The sequence below is a fragment of the Epinephelus fuscoguttatus genome, linkage group LG14, assembly GCF_011397635.1.
Source record: "Epinephelus fuscoguttatus linkage group LG14, E.fuscoguttatus.final_Chr_v1".
Lineage (NCBI taxonomy): Eukaryota > Metazoa > Chordata > Actinopteri > Perciformes > Serranidae > Epinephelus > Epinephelus fuscoguttatus.
In genome coordinates this window covers 4,909,598-4,927,713 of record NC_064765.1, presented here as the reverse complement: position 1 = coordinate 4,927,713, position 18,116 = coordinate 4,909,598, and the positions used below count along the sequence as shown (strand labels likewise).

The following is an 18,116-nucleotide window of genomic DNA, read 5'->3' as shown; positions in this document are numbered from 1 at the left end:
TTATATTCAAACTCAGAATTCATAATTACTGATTATTTTTACTGAAAAAAATAGGTATAATTTTATGCAAATGAGGTCTATGACGTCATATATTCCAAAAATAAGTGTAAAATTAGTTTCAATAAGTTGGAGTGAAGTTGACTAACAAGATGAAACACAGAAATTGGTGATAATTTTCTGCCACATGCTTTATATCAGTCAAACAAACTTGGGTCAATATGACCGGCAAATACCAGAGGTGTTATTATTTGCTGCCATTCAAAAATTAGAAATGGTTTCAAAAAATTTTTTCACAAGACTTTGACATATACCACTCTGTAAAAATTCATCAATTTATATTCAAACTCAGAATTCATAATTACTGACTATTTTTATTGAAAAAAATAGGTATAATTTTATGCAAATGAGGTCTATGACGTCATATATTCCAAAAATAAGTGTAAAATTTAATAAGTTGGAGTGAAGTTGACTAACAAGGTGAAACACAGAAATTGGTGATAATTTTATGTCACATGCTTTATATCAGTCAATCAAACTCGGGTCAATTCAATATGACCCGCGAATACCAGAGGTGTTATTATCGAGGAGAGAAGGAGGGTTAAATTAAAACTATTATTGCTGTTTAACATTTTACTTTATCACTTATATTATTTTATATATTCTTTATCTTTCTGTACTTTTGAGTTCTTAATAACTTTGAACATTTTATCAGAACATTTTATGCAGAAAATAAACTATAAACTGTCATTAACATGACTCAGACCGATTCGGTCTTTGTCAGTCACGTGTCCTAACTGGCAGACACGCCCCCAGGCGCCATTTTGGTTGTACCGCGGATGTAAACACAGAACTGGAGTAGCTGTCCGGGGAAGTCGTAGTTAGTAACATTAGCAGTTAGTAGTGAGTTTTTAAACTGTTACCCAGTCGCTGAGCTGGAGAAGAATAAGAAGGATGAGAGGATACCGTGCAGGGACAAACTTATCAAGGTGGCCAGGGACCGGTATTTGGCTAAACTGTCGACAATCAATAACATAGATCCGTACGACCTCACAGCTAAAGACTGGAGCTCCGACGCTACATTACTGCCTCCAACTTCATCGCTGGATATAACAAACTACCTCGTGTATGGTATCAGCGCTTACACATATAAATCTCTCGAAGCTCACAGACACTTCACGAATGGCTGGGTGCAGCAACTGTTCACATTTCGACCGCAGGACTGCGACAACACACTCGTCACTGCAAAGGTAAGCTAACTTGGCTGTAATCAAGTAAAGTTATGGTTGGTGGTTACGGTTAGTTTGCTTGTTTTGTCTGATTTGCTTTACTTATTTTAATTGTGGGCATAAAAGATTCATGTGTATTATATTATTGTGAAAAAATGACCTCATTCACATCACAGGAGCTAGAACAAAGTGAAAATGATCTAATAATCCTACCTCTTTTTCATACAGCATAATTACTCAAGCATCAAGCAGTTATAAATCATCTGGTTTAACAGACATCAGCTTGTCTAACCACAGAAATAAACCTGTCAGCCTGTCATCGGCCTGTAAATCAGAAACTGTAATAATGTAGACAACCTTACAAATTAAGCAAAACATAGGAAATGATTGAACACTGTTGTAAACTGTTGTTGTCTGTCTGCCTATGTGTTGTCTACAGGTCTTGCACTCCCAACGCCTGTCTGACACACCACTCAAGGCCTGGGCCATCATCGAGCCATCAGGAGCCATATCATCGGGTCACTGCACATGAATGGCTGGGATAGCGGAGACATGTACACATGTTGTAGCTATGCTGTTTAAGCTGGAGGCGGTTGTCAGATGCAGAGAGACAACAACAGTAACTGGACAACCTGCATACTGGATGATACCAAGCAGCATCAGTAAAGTGGGACATGCAACAGCTAAAGAAGACTTTTGGATCTGCTCTCGTTGTTCCTCTCAGAAACATGATTGAACATGAAAGCTCTGATTTGAACATTGTTGAACAGTGTGCGGACCTATTTTTTGTACTTTTGTATCTGTTCTTCTGTCCAGCACCCAGTATTCAACGTTTTTGGATGTGCGTGCTGTTTTTTGAATCTACAATATTTGAATGTACAAGTATCTGAAACTCTCTTACTTGCCTTTATGAAAATGCAGAGAGCAAACACGCATGAAGGGAGATATGGTGTCGAAAGTGATGCCCTTCCGTCTCACCGCTGCGACCCAGGCCATCCGACGCCTCTTCGTTATTTCCTCAACCTGCTGTCCTTAACCTCTTTTCCAAGTGGGAAACCGAAAAAAATCTCACGTTGTGGTCAAATTTTCTGCCATTTCTTTCGTGTGACTTAGTATGACAGCCTTTCACACAACACGAGTGTCCCATTTTATCAAAGATAATGCCACACGCAAAGACGATGTTCACTGTTGAGTTGTTCACAACAAGTGACCCTCCAAAATGGCAATTCAACCCACAATACACTGCGGCTGTCACAAGCGTTACGTCACCTGACAAAGACAGAATCACAATATGCAAATCCTTCAACAGCATTATTCCACTGTCATAACCTCCCTCACTGGCACTCCTCAGAACCCACAGGCCCTCCATATAGCCATTGGTTGGGCCCGCAAGCGCTATGGCCCCAAACTCTCCACACTCACACTTCATACAGTCCAACAATTGTTGGGTTTCTCCTCACCGGTCCCCTCTCCTCTCATCCTCCCCCAACCAACTGCCCGCTCCATACCTCCTCCATCTACATCCGCCACACACACCACTGCACTAGCACCCATTTTAGAAGCCCCTGAAGATCACGATTTCCCTGTTTTACCCCCTGTACAGGCCCCCCATAAACTCTCATTGTATTTGGGCCCCCGCAGCTCCCTCTCTGAGGAGATTGCACGACACTCAGCTTCCACGTAGCCCTCTCTTGCTTCGGATCCCCCCACCAGTATGCACCCCCCTGCTGATAAAAATCCCTGCTCACAGACTTCATCTGCTCCCACCCCCATGTCCATCCCTGAGGCCCCTTCCACCCCGGTTCCGACACCTCGCAGGAGATCTCCAACTGTCCCTCCGAAGCCCCCCCAATCCCACCACAAACCTGTGTCTCCCCCAGCATCCAATCTCGACCACCGGAGAAACCACCCACAACAACCGAGGAGAGCCCTGTACCCCCTCGGGGCCCTCCCCTATCTCTGCACCCGAACTAGGAGACTCACCCTCTCCGGTTCCAATTTATGCTGAGGTCGTCATCCAGGCCTCAAACAATAAAGGCCCTGCTTCTTTATTGGAAGGACCCCCGGCCCTGATGACGCACCCTTACGTCAGGCTGCGGGCCCTTTCTCCATCCCCCACGTGCCCATTTGAGTGCATCCACCCCTCTGCCCCAGTGGTCCAAAACACACCTTTACCTCCGGTTCACCCGTGACACGCAGCAACCACTTCAAACCCCCCCACCCCCAACTTTCACCGGTTCTTCCCACCCCACTTAATAAACCTCCTATTCCATCGTCTTCATCCTCCTCCATTCTCCCCCAGCAGCCAACTGAAGAACACCCACAGCCAACCTCCCATCAACCCACAGGTGGAATACTGCTACCTTCGCAGTCGGTCACCCGGGAGACCGGGGTTCGAGACCACCCTTCACCCCAGGTACCCAAGTCGAATTCTGTGGACTTTGAATCAGTCTCACTTACCACAATGTACACCAAATCTAATGTCGTAGTGCACACTCGTGATCTCATTTCCTCTATTTCCTCCCTAGCAGAAAAACCCAGATTGGGGGTCGAGGTGGCTGGCGACATAGCGTCCCTGGAGGATTCTGAAAAGGGTTCTTTTCATAAGAATCCAAATCCTAAAAATAACAACCAAAACCAAACTCAGGGCAAACAAACCATGATGACAGGGACTCTCAAGGCCATGATGGCCGATCACAGCACCCATTCTGAGCCCTCCCATTGCCAACTTCCCTTGGAGCCTGACGCCAACCACACCGACCCATACAACTCTTCTTTACCACAACCACCCACACCCACCGCCCGCCTATCAACCCCATCACCCCATCCACCTTCTTCATGCCACACACCTCTCCCCAACATGACCTTCAGGCCAGCTTACCACATCGCCCGTCCACACAGAAAACTGGTGGACTGGTCCTTTAGGCCCCGGAAACCTGTGGGGGACTCAAACATCAATCGTATTCCAGCTCACAGTAACCCGGACATCCAACTGGCTAGTTATCCCGGCGCTAACTTTTACCACTTTCTCAAAATCTGTGAAACCCCCCCCAGCCCCTCCACCAAGATCCTGGTGTTGTCGGTTGGTCTTAATAATAAAGACCAAGACCCAAAAGAAACATCAATTAAACAACTTAAAGCACTCTCCAGAACAGCCCGCATGGTCTTTCCCAATGCCGATATCTACTTCCCCATCATCAACTTCTCCACGAACGTTACATCCACCCAACAACACAATCTGAAACTTATCAATAATACCATCGCCGCCCGCCTACGGTTTTTGATAGAGATACCGCATGACACCTTTATCACCGAGGCAGACAACATCCATTGGACCCCAGCTACAGCTGCGGCCATATTCACACATTGGTGCAGACAATTGAGTTTATCGCATATCTGAACTCTACACCGGCCATGCACACCCCTGCCCTTAACCCCTTCTCAATCGCTCACACCAATAAACACCACAATCCCATACACCCCCCTCCCCCTCCCTCCCCCCGATCCCCTTCCCTAACACAACCTCCCTTAGCACAACGGATCCTAACTCAACTAAATTCAGAATCCAGTGTCCTTAATCTCTCCTCCCTACTCAATTTGTCCCCATCTCAAACCCAACTGCTTGAAAAAGGCCTATCATTCATCCCACGCCCCTCCTGATATGACTGGGAGGAGCTTCGGAGGGACCTACACCATTATCATAGACGCATCAAAATAATTGACCACTTCCACGGGAAACATCAGCAGAACACACAACAATTTACATTACCGTCCAGTTGGGAACCTACTGGCATACAAATCCATCCACAAATACAATCCATTATCCACTCTGACAATAACATTAACATATATCGGCCCCCACCAAATGTCTCTGACAATCTGTCGGAGGCCGAACGTTCAGCCTTACAGCAACTCATAAAAAATCCAAACATTGTAATAAAACCAGCAGATAAAGGATCAAAAGTAGTTATCATGGATCGCCAACAATATCTCCTTGAAGCAAACCGCCAACTGTCCAACCCTCTCCACTACAAACCTATCCCAACCACAATACAACACGCAGATACAGATACGGGACATAATTCAAACCCTTTACACCAAAAACTACATTTCAGCCAAACAAGATTTTTTATCAGGTCCTAATAATCCCCGTCCCCGCTACTTCTACCTCCTCCCCAAAATCCATAAACAACCCCAGAGCTGGATGGTTCCCTCCGAAGTTCCTCCGGGCCGCCCAATAGTCTCAGACTGCAACAGTGCCACCTACAATGTGGCGCAATATATTGCTCATTTTCTCTCTCCCCTTTCCACCCGTCACCCAAGCTACGTTAAAGATACCTACCACTTCCTCGAGATGATACGCCCCATGACTGTTCCATCAAAAGCATTTCTATTCACCATCGACGTTGACAGTCTGTATACAAATATAGACACCAATCTGGGCCTGACAGTCAAACACAATTTTTCAACGATACCCAGACCCCAAACGTCCCGACCCGGAAATCCTTTCGCTCCTTCGACTCTGTCTAGAGAACAACGATTTTCTCTTTAATGATACCCACTATCTACAAACACATGGAAGTCCACCATAGACCCCAACCAGATAGACCCTCCTGCATAAATCTAGCTACCATCCAAAACACACATTTAAAGGCATAATCAAATCCCAAATCATCAGATTTCACTGCATCTGCTCCCGACCATCGGATTTCCACCAGGCCACTAAGACGCTCTTCACAGCTCTGCGACATAGAAAATACTCCAAACGCTTCCTTAGAACCATTAAAAACTCGACCTTGGCCGCCCTCGCCCCCCCCCTCCCATTCATTAGACCTTACAATATACCTCACGTCCACACCCGGTGCCTCACCCATCCCCTCGACTTCACCTACACGAGCAACATCCCCTCACCCCCATCCTAACCAGGATTTGTATCCCTCTCTCCTTGCCCGACCCAGGGCACGCATAACTTCCCCATACCACAAACTACACGTCCCACTAAAATACTATCCCTAGTCTCCACATTTTCACAGAGCATTCTGGCCTTACACCAGAATATTAAACGTAACTTTAACAAAATTCAGACTCAGTATGAACCTTTACAGGAATATAAAATAATTTCGGCATTCAGAAAAAATCCCAACCTACGCAATCTCTTGGTTCACCTCTAATAAACATCCAGACCGACCGCCAGAATCCCGACACTTTAAACATAGAAAATTCATCACCAATCCCCACAGTCAACTATCCTTTCCCCCACATGGCTCATTTTCCCTTCTTTCCAGTAACATTGTGTACATCATCTCCTGTACAATCTGCCACAAACACTACACAGGAGAAACACAAAACACAATGTTAGCACGACTGCAACAACACTTACGAAACATTTCCCTCCACAACCTCACCACCCACCTAGTCAAGCATTTTCAGGAACATTCTGTTGATAGCCTCATCATCTCGGAACTGGAGGGCAACGCGATGTGGACGGTGGGGCAGAGGAAACATGCAGAATGTGTCTGGATCCACAGACTTGGCACGGTTGCCCCCCACGGTCTAAATGACAACCCCTAACCCCTTTTATCCAGCAGAGGGCGTCAGCCCACCAGGAACGGCCTGCCACCACTGGCACTCTTCAAGCCAGTCACCTCTGTCTCTTTTTTCCCCCCAACCCTCTTTTTTCTCCCTCCTTCCCTCCAACTTCACCCTACTCCCGCTGCAGTACCCCTACCTACCCTTGCTCCCCCTTGCCTAATCCTAATCCCCCCCCCCCCCCGCATTTTTATTAACTTGGTGCTTTTATTTTGACGGAAAGGCGCATCCATTGAATTCCAGATCCTGTCTCTCTCGCCCTGGTTCTGGTTGCTTACCAAAACAAACGGCTCCAGCCTCGTCCCAATCCCCCTCCGCATTTGAAAGTACGAGCGGTTTGTCAGGCCCTGAGCGATTCAGCTACGTGAGTTTCGATATGGAAAACGCAGAAACGGAGATGAAATGCGACAAATTGAGGGCTCAAAGCAGAGTAAACATCGGGTCATCCTTTGACCGATGGAGAAAGCTCCGGCAAGATCTGGGGCAAAGTGATGCTGATACAGCGGAGTTTTTGTTGAACAGGTAATATTTCGTTTTTATTGTGGATGTTGTGACATAGATAACTGTATGCCAGTGCTGGCTTATGGCTGTGAAAGCTGCCGTTAGTTTTTGTGTGGTTAGATGGTGTCGAAACATTTGTCTGCAATATTGTCAACAGTTGTTCGACGGAGACGTTAGACTTATTTTTAGCATTGTAAGCTAAAATAGCTATCATGTTTACACGTTGTCACATCAGCATGTTTATTTGCTTGAGGCTGCTAAACTATTTCGCTGTGTAACGTTACAGAAACGTTATATTTATTGTCAGCAAGTAATGGCTGTATGTTCGTTGCTTAGTTTTGTGGTTCAAGAAGAGTGATTTTCTGTTTGTTTCTTTGAGCTATGAGAAAAGTCCTTTATCTTCAACGCCAATGGAGACAGGATTCCAGGGACCACCGGCTCCACCAGCCTCGACCATTTTTTCTGAGTCAGACCGGTAAGTACAAAATAATGGGCATGCAAATATGTTACTCAAAAGTCACATTATTAGCACAAATTAACGTGCTTTGCAGTTGCATCATGGTGTTAATATTATTTTGGTGTGTATATGGTGACTTGATATCATTTACATAACAGTGATGGGCAGTGAGGGAATTTTTAAAATGGATGAACTGATTATCCTTTGCAAAGTAGAATTTATTTATGTTATATAAAAAGGTATACAGACTCCACTGAAGCCGCAGGAGACTCACACAAACGCCAGGGTTCAAAAAAGTGATATCACCTCTTTTGTTTCTTTGTGAGGTTGAAGGTAGAAAGTTGTCAACTTTTTGGATGTTGTGAGTCATGTCACTTGTTAGGGAGTGAATAAATGTAAATGATCTCTTTTGTAGTTGTGAGAAGTTGGGATTTCAGTGGTGACCTGTGAATGCTCAACACTTACTGGCCTGTTAGGATGTAAAGACATGTAAATGACCTCTTGTGTTTTTGAGACGCCAGGGCACCGAGGTGTCTGCTTTTGGCTTTTCACACCTGGGCCTCCTGGCTGAAGGTTGAGGTGTTAAAAACTTGTTTTGGGTGTTTGCAAAGAGGGTCAACCTCCAAGTTTGGTGTTGGGGAAGTATGTCATTTTTTTTAAAATGTCCTTTTGAATTTGCAGTGGTAAATGTCCTTCACTGATTTAGCAAAATAAAAATTATTTCAATTAATAATTTATATTTCATATTTCAGTGGTGCTGACTTCTCAGACGAAGGTGTTCACGATTTGACTGTCATCAGTCCCAAGGACACATCTTTGATGGAGGTGGATGCGAGGTATGCATGAGTGTAACTGTAAATCTGTTGCAATAACTGACTGTGTTGAAGATACTTTACCAAAGATATCATAAAGAGACAGTTGTGTTCTTGCGTATACCTTACATATTTATTTTTCATTTATTTCAGTTTTGTGCCCCAGGATCCATCTGTGGATATTGATGAAAATCAATTCAATGATATCCATAATTCCATGTAAGTACCTTTGTTAGGTTTAGAAAATCATTTGCATGTCATTGTAATTTTACTTCGTTTCACAGACATTTAAGTTGTCACCATTTCTCTCTGGCTTTTACAGAATAGACTGGGACAGTGATGATGAAACCTGGACTCCTGAGGTGGACACAGAGTTATTTTCAGCATCAGAGGAAGAAGATTCTGGAGAGGTTGATGAATATGAAGATGAATATGAAGACGAAGACGATCCAGACTACAGGCCACCCATTCGTGTGAAGTATGTGTTAAAAATTCTTTTTATATACTTCAATAGGAGGTTTTGGTTGAAATTATAAAACCAGTAACTACTGTTCTTCTGACAGGACCGGCGGCGCTCTGAAGTCAAAATTTTCACTAGACACAGTTCAAATAATTTCCATGGAAGAGACAGTCCATGACAAACCAGATAATGACTCTGCTACTCCGCAGACAGACTTGCCGAACTTTGCAGATTCCCCAAAAGTCATGGTCGTAGACGATATACTGGGAAAACCAGCAAGCATAGTGTACCATGACAGCCTTAAACAGCTTGCACAAACTCTACATTTGCCTGTCAGTGTGTGTCCTCATAAGGAGACTCACACTAAAGCCTGATTTATGGTCCTGCGGTGTACCTATGACGTACCTACGTTGTTGCCGTGACGGGGGCCGAACGCTTAGCCTTACAGGAATTAATAAAAAATCCAAACATCGTAATAAAACCGGCAGATAAAGGGTCAAAAGTAGTCATCATGGACAGACAACAATACCTTCTCGAAGCAAACCGGCAACTATCCAATTCACTCCACTATAAACGTATCCCAGCCACAATACAACACAATACTCAGTTACAGATATGGCACATAATTCAGACCCTCTACACAAAACGCTACATATCAGCCAAACAACGAGACTTTCTATCAGGACCCAATAATCCCCACCCCCGCTATTTTTACCTGCTCCCTAAAATCCACAAACAACCCCAGAGCTGGACGGTTCCCTCCGAAGTTCCTCCCGGCCGTCCGATAGTCTCGGACTGCAACAGCGCCACCTATAATGTTGCCGAATACGTCGATCATTTTCTCTGCCCCCCTCCACCCGTCACCCAAGTTACATCAAAGACACTTAGTATTTTCTCGAAATGATACGCCCCATGGCTGTTCCTTCCAATACATTTCTATTCACGATCGACGTCGACAGTTTGTACACGAATATAGACACTAATCTGGGCCTGGCAGTTGTAAACACAATCTTCCAACGATATCCCGATCCCAAACGTCCCGATTCAGAACTCCTTTCGCTTCTCCAACTCTGTTTACAGAATAATGATTTTCTCTTCAATGACACTCACTATTTACAAACCCATGGAACAGCCATGGGGCAACGCTTTGCCCCGTCATATGCCAACCTCTATATGAGCGAGTGGGAGCGGGAGGTATTGGCCAAGTGTCCCTTACAACCTCTTTCTTCTGGAGATTTCTCGATGATAGTATTGGTGCCTGGACACATGACCTCTCTTCATTCCACACTTTTGTCCAAATACTCAATAGTCACCATCCCACAATTACAGTTAAATCCACCATAGATCCGAACCAGATTGATTTCTTGGACACCACTTTTTTTTTTGAACCTGTAAACACATCCACGAAGCGCATGCTGTCTAAGGTTTTTTTTAAAGCAACAGATACCCACACTCTCCTGCACAAATCAAGTTACCACCCAAAACATACATTTAAAAAGGCATAATCAAATCTCAAATCATCAGATTCCACTGTATTTGCTCTAGACCATCTGATTTCCATCAGGCAACCAATACTCTTTTCACAGCTCTCCGACACAGAAAATATTCAAAACGTTTCCTCAGAACTATTAAAAACTCTACCTTGGCCGCCCTCGCTCCCACTCGCTCCCCCTCATAGTGGTAGCCTTTATGTTCCACTTGTCAGCTGCTGCTTCAGTCCTGGAGAGCAGCTCTCACTGCCCGATCACGGCCTGTTGGCAGTTCCTCGCACTAGGCTCAGAACTAGGTGACCGGGCCTTTGAGTCCATTGCGCCCAGATTGTGGAATGCCCTCCCACAGAATTTGAGAGCCGCAGCATCTGTTGAAGTTTTTAAGAAGCACCTTAACACCTACCTGTATAGGCAGGCATTCTTGAAATTGTCTTAAGTGATTTAGTTTTGCAACAACTGCTGCTGTTTCATTTTGTGTCTCTGTATGTTTGTATGTATGTATTCTTGGTTTGTGTTTTAATCCTGTGAAGCACTTTGTGAGTTCTCTCTGTGAGAAGCGCTATACAAATAAAACTTACTTACTGACTTACTCAGGGGCTGTCCACACCAACGCGGGTATTTGTAAAACTGTGACTCTTTGCTCATGGTTTGGCCTTTCATCCACACGTAACTGCAGTTTTGGGCCCCTGTAACCGGAGTTATTTGTAACCGGAGTCCAGGGTGAACTTTTTGGAAAAGTCTGGTGTCAGTCATGTGTGGACAGGATAACCGCAGTTATTTTGTCTCGTCTCCATTGTATGACGTCACAGTGTGCGACGTAAACAGAAAACAGCTGTGTTATTACCTGATCCAGTGTGTGTGAGAGACGATTTGAGGATGGACCTAAACAAAATACTACTGCTATTTAGCAGCATATCAGCACTTTGTGGCTGTATCATGCAACTAACGCTACTCAACCACATCCAGCAACAGAGGCGCAAGAGTGTGCTATTATGGAGACTGCGCCTGCTGCATAATAGTACCCCAACACACCAACGACGCGCCCGCCAATGGAGGTTCTGGATGAGGCCAGGTCGGACTTCTAGCTGGTGGGACAACTTTGATAAATAGTGGTGGCAGAAGAATGGAGAGAAAACTTCAGAATGTCAAGGACGTTACTGCTGTCCTAAAGTGAGCTGCTTTAATTTGCAGTGTCATGTGGACGGAGATATTTTTATTACACCTCTCGTATGGACGCAGATTTTTTAAAAACTGGAGGCCAAAAAAGTTCGGTTTTAAAAATACCTGCGCTCGTGTGGACTAGGCCTCACTTACTGCAGAGCAGCAGAAGTGGATTGGTCGATTGCTGATTTCCATGGACAGCAGGGGGATTGGTTGGTCACTAGACCTCACGTCTGATTGGTTGACAGGTGAGGCTCAGAAGTGAAAAAATACTGTGGCAACATCTCAGCTGGCAGAACTGCTGACCGACAACAGGTAAGTTCACTCTCCACTTGTTGTAACTTGACTTGACGTGTTGCTGAGCGCTTGGCTCAGTTTACATTAACTCTCCTTAAATTGTCTTCATGCAGACATGGCTGAAATAAAAGACTTGAGAGCGCTGAAGAAGGTGGAGCTCCTGAAATGGAAGGCTGACCCCGTGTCTTACAGCCCTCCACCTGAGCTGAAATTCGTGAAACTCTTCTGGCCTCCTGTACTGACCACAGGGAAAATAGGAAAAAAGGGTAAAACATTTCTTCTTGTAAATCTTCTGTCATAAAATCTTAATTTGTAATATCATGCATCTCACTTTCATTAAATAAGTGCACACGTATGAAGTACGGGTGTAGAGGTTCTTTAAACAATGATTTAGCTTACTAAGATGTTTACAGACACCAGAGAAGAAAAACTGTTGAAAATTATTCTTTTTTTTCCTGATTTGAACACACTGAATGAGAAGTTTTGCTCTCCTCTGATTTGCTTCTTGGTGAATTTGGGTCACTGCCTTCATACCATTTCTCTCTGATTTGTCCTCGCCAAAACAAAGGGACACAAGGTTTGTCAATCCAACCAACACACACACACTCAGAAGTACATTACTGTGATTAAACAACTATACAAAACTAAGAGCATAAATATGGAGATAATTTCCTCTGTATATGTTCAATTTCCTGTTATTGAGACTTTGCACTTAAATGAATCTGTGTGTGTGTTTCTTTGTGTAGCTTCACCCATCCCACCACACATCTGTCCAGGGTGCAAAGTGGACATAAACATCACAGAACATTTTGTTCACAATAAAAAAGATTTGCCGCGCCACATCTAGGGTCACCCTGGACCAGTGGATGCGGCGTAATGTCCCAAAGACCACCAGGTGGAAGTGGGGAGTGGAGAAGGCCAACACCTTACCACCTGGCAAGGCACAGGTCAAAAGGCTGAGGAAGACGAGGACCTGCAAAAAATGTGGCCAGCGGTGGATAAGGCAGACGGGCCACAGCTTTCACCAGCCCACCAAACAATCTTTCTGTGAGGCCACTGACCCACAGAACAGGACTGTGGAGCAGTGGCTCACTGAGGTCAGGGGAGGGGTGACCTCCAAGGAGTTCCACAGACTCCATATGAGAAAAATTAGACATTACAGGTGCAAGCCTGTCAACAGGGAACTGTTGAATGCATGGAGGAGGCAGGACTACTCTGCCAAGAAGGAGGAGAAGAAGAAGACAAAGGCGAAGGAGGAGAGGCAGAGGAAGAGGGAGCAGAGGGAGGAGAGAAAAAGAAAGGGAGAAGCAGAGGGAGGAGAAGGAGAGAAAGAAGGGTAAAAAATTAAAACAAACATATGTCTTGGTGTTAATTTAAAATGTTTCTGTGTTTAAGATTTTAAGTTTATTTTGGTTGCTAATTTAAAATGTTTCTGTGTTACAGTTTAAGTTTTGGTGTTAATGTTGTGTGACTAATAAAAAAAGCATTTAAATCTCTCTAATCTCTTGAGTGCTCTGTGCAGAATTGCCAAGTGGGCTTTCACATTCACGAAATTTGATTTGGAGTTGTGGTGCATCACATAAACATGGTGAAAAAGAAAATGAAATGGCAAATAAAAGCAAGAACTGCAAAATCAATAGGTGTGAAGTCAGAATAGAATAGCTATAATATAAAAATGAAAAAAACTGATGTGGAAAAGAGACAATTTCAATGACGACAATGAAGAGTTCTCACTGAGTGGGAACGAAAATGAGTAGAAAAGCAGCTTGTGAGACTAAATAAAACCCTCCTGCATTTTAGTAGTAATTCTGGATATTGATAGGTTCCCTGAAGGCCTCACCAGTCCTCAATGGTAGTAGTAGTCCCAGGGTGCCTGAATGCATCAACCTGGTCCCACTTATGCTTAAAGTACCTGTCAGGGCGTAGCTTATGCCACCGGAGGGCCCCCAGAAGATGTGCCAACCGGGTGCCAACAAGGCTTCTGTGTTCCAACAGCGGTAGCTGTCAGTCAAGAGTTAGGCCGGCCCACAACTCAACAGCAGCACCAATCAGTGTGTCCACCATTTTGCCATCCAATCAGAATTGGGTCAACAACAAAATTAAATCCGCCATCTTGGATTCCCGCGGTCAGTTCAACTTCGGACCCGACGACATGTGTGTGTATATTAATTAATATTTATAAAATATGAGCTGTAAACACTGTAAAAACTCACATATCTGTCTGACATTAATCAGACTGAGCTAATGGAGGTGTTTTTCCAGCGTCTTATAGCCCTTTGTGTTAACGTTATGATGTTGATATTAATGACAGTATAATGACCGGAGTTTTATCGCTCTAATCATGTCAGATTTTTATTTCATAGTATTTAATCAATGATGTATACTATTTCAGTTGATTCATGTGACCCTGATATCGCTCATGCTGTTTAAAGCTTTTTATTCAACTTGTGGCTGGCTGCTATAGTTATTAACACACCCTGTAAGCTAGCCGGTGCCTGTTTTACATAGCCTTATATCGAGGGCTTGGAGCCAGAGGGGCGTAAGTGGCATTTTGAGCGAATATGGGTTCAATATATCAAAATAAATGTCTCAAACTGTATTGAATAAAGCAACAAAACAATAAAGACCTAACACGAGAGAGAGAGAGAGAGAGAGAGAGAGAGAGAGAGAGAGAGAGAGAGAGAGACACACACACACACACACACACACACACACACACACCGGTGTATTATAGGGGGGTCCTCCGGCAGACTAGGCCTAAGTCAGCCTAACTAGGGGCTGGTACAGGGCAAGCCTGAGCCAGCCCTAACTATAAGCTTTATCAAAGAGGAAAGTCTTAAGTCTAGTCTTAAATGTGGAGACGGTGTCTGCCTCCCGGACCGTAACAGGAAGATGATTCCACAGGAGAGGAGCCTGATAGCTGAAGGCTCTGGCTCCTGATCTACTTTTGGAGACTTTAGGGACCACAAGTAACCCTGCGTTCTCAGAGCGCAGTGTTCTGGTGGGATAATATGGCACTATGAGCTCTCTAAGATATGACGGAGCTTGACCATTTAGAGCTTTATAAGTTAACAGTAGGATTTTAAATTCAGCTCTGGATTTTACAGGGAGCCAGTGCAGGGAAGCTAAAACAGGAGAAATATGATCTCGTTTCTTAGTTCCTGTTAGTACACGTGCTGCTGCATTCTGAATTAGCTGGAGAGTTTTTAAGGGCTTACTAGAGCTACCTGATAAGAGAGTTACAGTAATCCATCCTTGAGGTAACAAAAGCGTGGACCAATTTTTCTGCATCTTTTCGGGTCAGGATAGGCCTAATTTTTGCAATATTACGCAGATGAAAAAATGCAGTCCGTGAGGTTTGTTTTAAATGAGAATTAAAAGACAAATCTTGATCAAGTATTACTCCGAGGTTTCTTACGGTAGTGCTAGAGGCCAGAGCAATGCCATCTAGAGAAACTATGTCATCAGAGAATCTCTGAGTTGTTTGGGGCCAAGAACAATAACTTCAGTTTTGTCTGAATTTAACATCAGGAAATTGGTGCTCATCCAAGTTTTTATGTCGTTAAGGCAGTTATGAAGTTTAGTTAATTGATTACTTTCTTCTGGCTTCATCGATAAATACAACTGAGTATCATCCGCATAACAATGGAAATTTACAGAGTGATTTCTAATGATGTTGCCTAAAGGAAGCATATATAGAGTAAATAGGATTGGTCTGAGCACAGAACCTTGCGGAACTCCAAAACAAACTTTGGTACGTAAGGATGATTGATTATGAACGTCAACAAACTGAAAACGATCAGATAAATAAGATTTAAACCAGCTTAGTGCAGAACCTTTTAGGCCAATTAAGTGTTCCAGTCTCAGCAGTAGAATTTGATGGTCAATTGTGTCAAACGCTGCACTAAGATCTAATAAAACAAGTACAGAGACGAGTCCTTTGTCTGAAGCAATCAGAAGGTCATTTGTAATTTTAACTAGTGCAGTCTCAGTGCTATGATGCACTCTAAATCCTGACTCAAATTCCTCAAATAAATTATCATGATGGAGAAAATCACACAGCTGGTCTGCGACTACTTTCTCAAGGACCTTTGACATAAATGTAAGATTAGATATTGGTCTATAGTTGGCTAACACCTCTGGATCCAGGGAGGGCTTTTTTAGTAGAGGTTTAATTACAGCTACCTTAAAAGACTGTGGTACATAGCCTGTTAATAAGGATATATTAATCATATCTAATATGAGTGTTAACTAAAGGAAAGACCTCCTTAAGTAGCCTAGTTGGGATGGGGTCTAAGAGACACGTTGATGATTTGGATGAAGAAATCACTGCAGTCAATTCTTGAAGAGAAATTGGGGAGAAGCAATCTAAATATATATTAGATTTTACAGCTGTGTTTGAGGTTAGATAGGTACTATCTGAGGACAGGAGGTCGTGAATTTTGCCTCAAATAGTTAGAATTTTGTCATTAAAAAAAGCTCATAAAATCATTACTGCTAAGGGCTAAAGGAATACAAGGCTCAATAGAGCTCTGACTCTCAGTCAGCCTGGCTACAGTGCTGAAAAGAAACCTGGGGTTGTTCTTACTGTCTTCTACTAAAGCTGAGTAATAGTTTGCTCTGGCATTGCGGAGGCCCCTCTTATAAGTTTTGAGACTGTCTGTCCAGATTAAACGAGATTCTTCCAGTTTGGTTAATCGCCAATTCCTTTCAAATTTTTGCGATATTTGTTTTAACTTACAGGTTTGAGAGTTATACCAAGGAGCGAACTTTCTTTCCTTTCTTAACTTCTTTTTAAGAGGAGCTACAGAGTCGAGTGTTGTTCGTAGCGAGCCTACGGCGCTATCGACAAGATGACCAATTCGGGAGAGGTTAAAGTCGGTACGGGAAACCTCTGTTACTGAGGGACTTGGTATTGAATTTAACGACGAGTAATCATTTCCTTAAATTTTGTGACAGCACTATCTGATAAACATTTGGTATAATAACTGTTGCTGAGTGGCGTGTAATCGAGTAAAAAGAAATCAAAAGTAATCAAATAATGATCCGATAGCCAGGGATTCTGTGGAAAGACTGTTAGGTTATCAATTTCAATTCCATATGTCAGAACTAGATCGAGGGTATGGTTAAAACAATGAGTGGGTTCATGTACACCCTGACTGAAACCAATGGAGTCTAATAATGAGATAAACGCGGTAGCCAGGGAGTCATTATCAACATCAACATGAATGTTAAAATCGCCTACAATAATAACTTTATCTGATTTAAGAACTAAACTGGATAAAAACTCTGAGAATTCAGAAACAAATTCAGAATACGGGCCAGGAGCACGGTACACTATAACAAATAAAAGTGGATGCGAGGTTTTCCAGATCGGATGTAAAAGACTAAGAATGAGGCTTTCAAATGAATTATAATCTAGTTTAGCTTTAGGGCTGATTAACAGACTAGAGTTAAAAATAGTTGCAACTCCCCCTCCTCGGCCGCTGCCTCGAGGAATGTGGGTATTATTATGACTGGGAGGAGCGTTTTATGAGGTTGTTATGCACAACTCCTCTTTGTTTAATTTTGGATTTAAATAATTTAGGTGGTCGGGGGACAGACACCGTTTGTATAAAACTATGAAAACTATGGCTGGGTAACTGAACGAGAAGCTCAGAGAGGCGTATAGGACTGTGACTCTGAGTCCTGGTCTCAACTCTGGGTTGTCAGGGATTTAAATTACTAATAAAGTTTGCCAGGTTCCTAGAAATGAGAGCAGCTCCATCCAAAGTGGGATGAATGCCGTCTCTCCTAATAAGACCAGGTTTTCCCCAGAAAGTTTGCCAATTATTAACAAAACCCACATCGTTTGCTGGACACCACCTGGACAGCCAGCGATTAAATGATGACATGCGGCTAAACATGTCATCACTGGTCAGATTTGGGAGGGGTCCAGAGAAAACTACGGACTCCGACATTGTTTTTGCATATTCACACACTGAGGCAATATTAATTTTAGTGACCTCCGATTGGCGTAACCGGGTGTCATTGCTGCCAACGTGAATAACAGTCTTACTGAATCTACGTTTAACTTTAGCCAGCAGTTTTAAATTTGATTCAATGTCACCTGCTCTGGCCCCA

General features: G+C 43.5%; 1 protein-coding gene across 1 annotated transcript; it reads left to right on the top strand.

Moving 5' to 3' along the window:
• Window positions 1–3,629: 3,629 nt before the first annotated feature.
• Window positions 3,630–5,782, top strand: LOC125901372 (uncharacterized). The gene is made up of 2 exons (XM_049597044.1): window positions 3,630–3,642; window positions 3,755–5,782. Exon 2 carries the CDS (start codon window positions 3,886–3,888, stop codon window positions 4,624–4,626), a length of 741 nt encoding a protein of 246 aa, XP_049453001.1. The 5' UTR covers window positions 3,630–3,642; window positions 3,755–3,885; the 3' UTR covers window positions 4,627–5,782.
• Window positions 5,783–18,116: the final 12,334 nt, after the last annotated feature.

Coding starts and splice junctions, on each gene's coding strand:
- LOC125901372 (XM_049597044.1), top strand. CDS start 3,886: ATGATGACAGGGACTCTCAAGGCCATGATGGCCGATCACAGCACCCAT.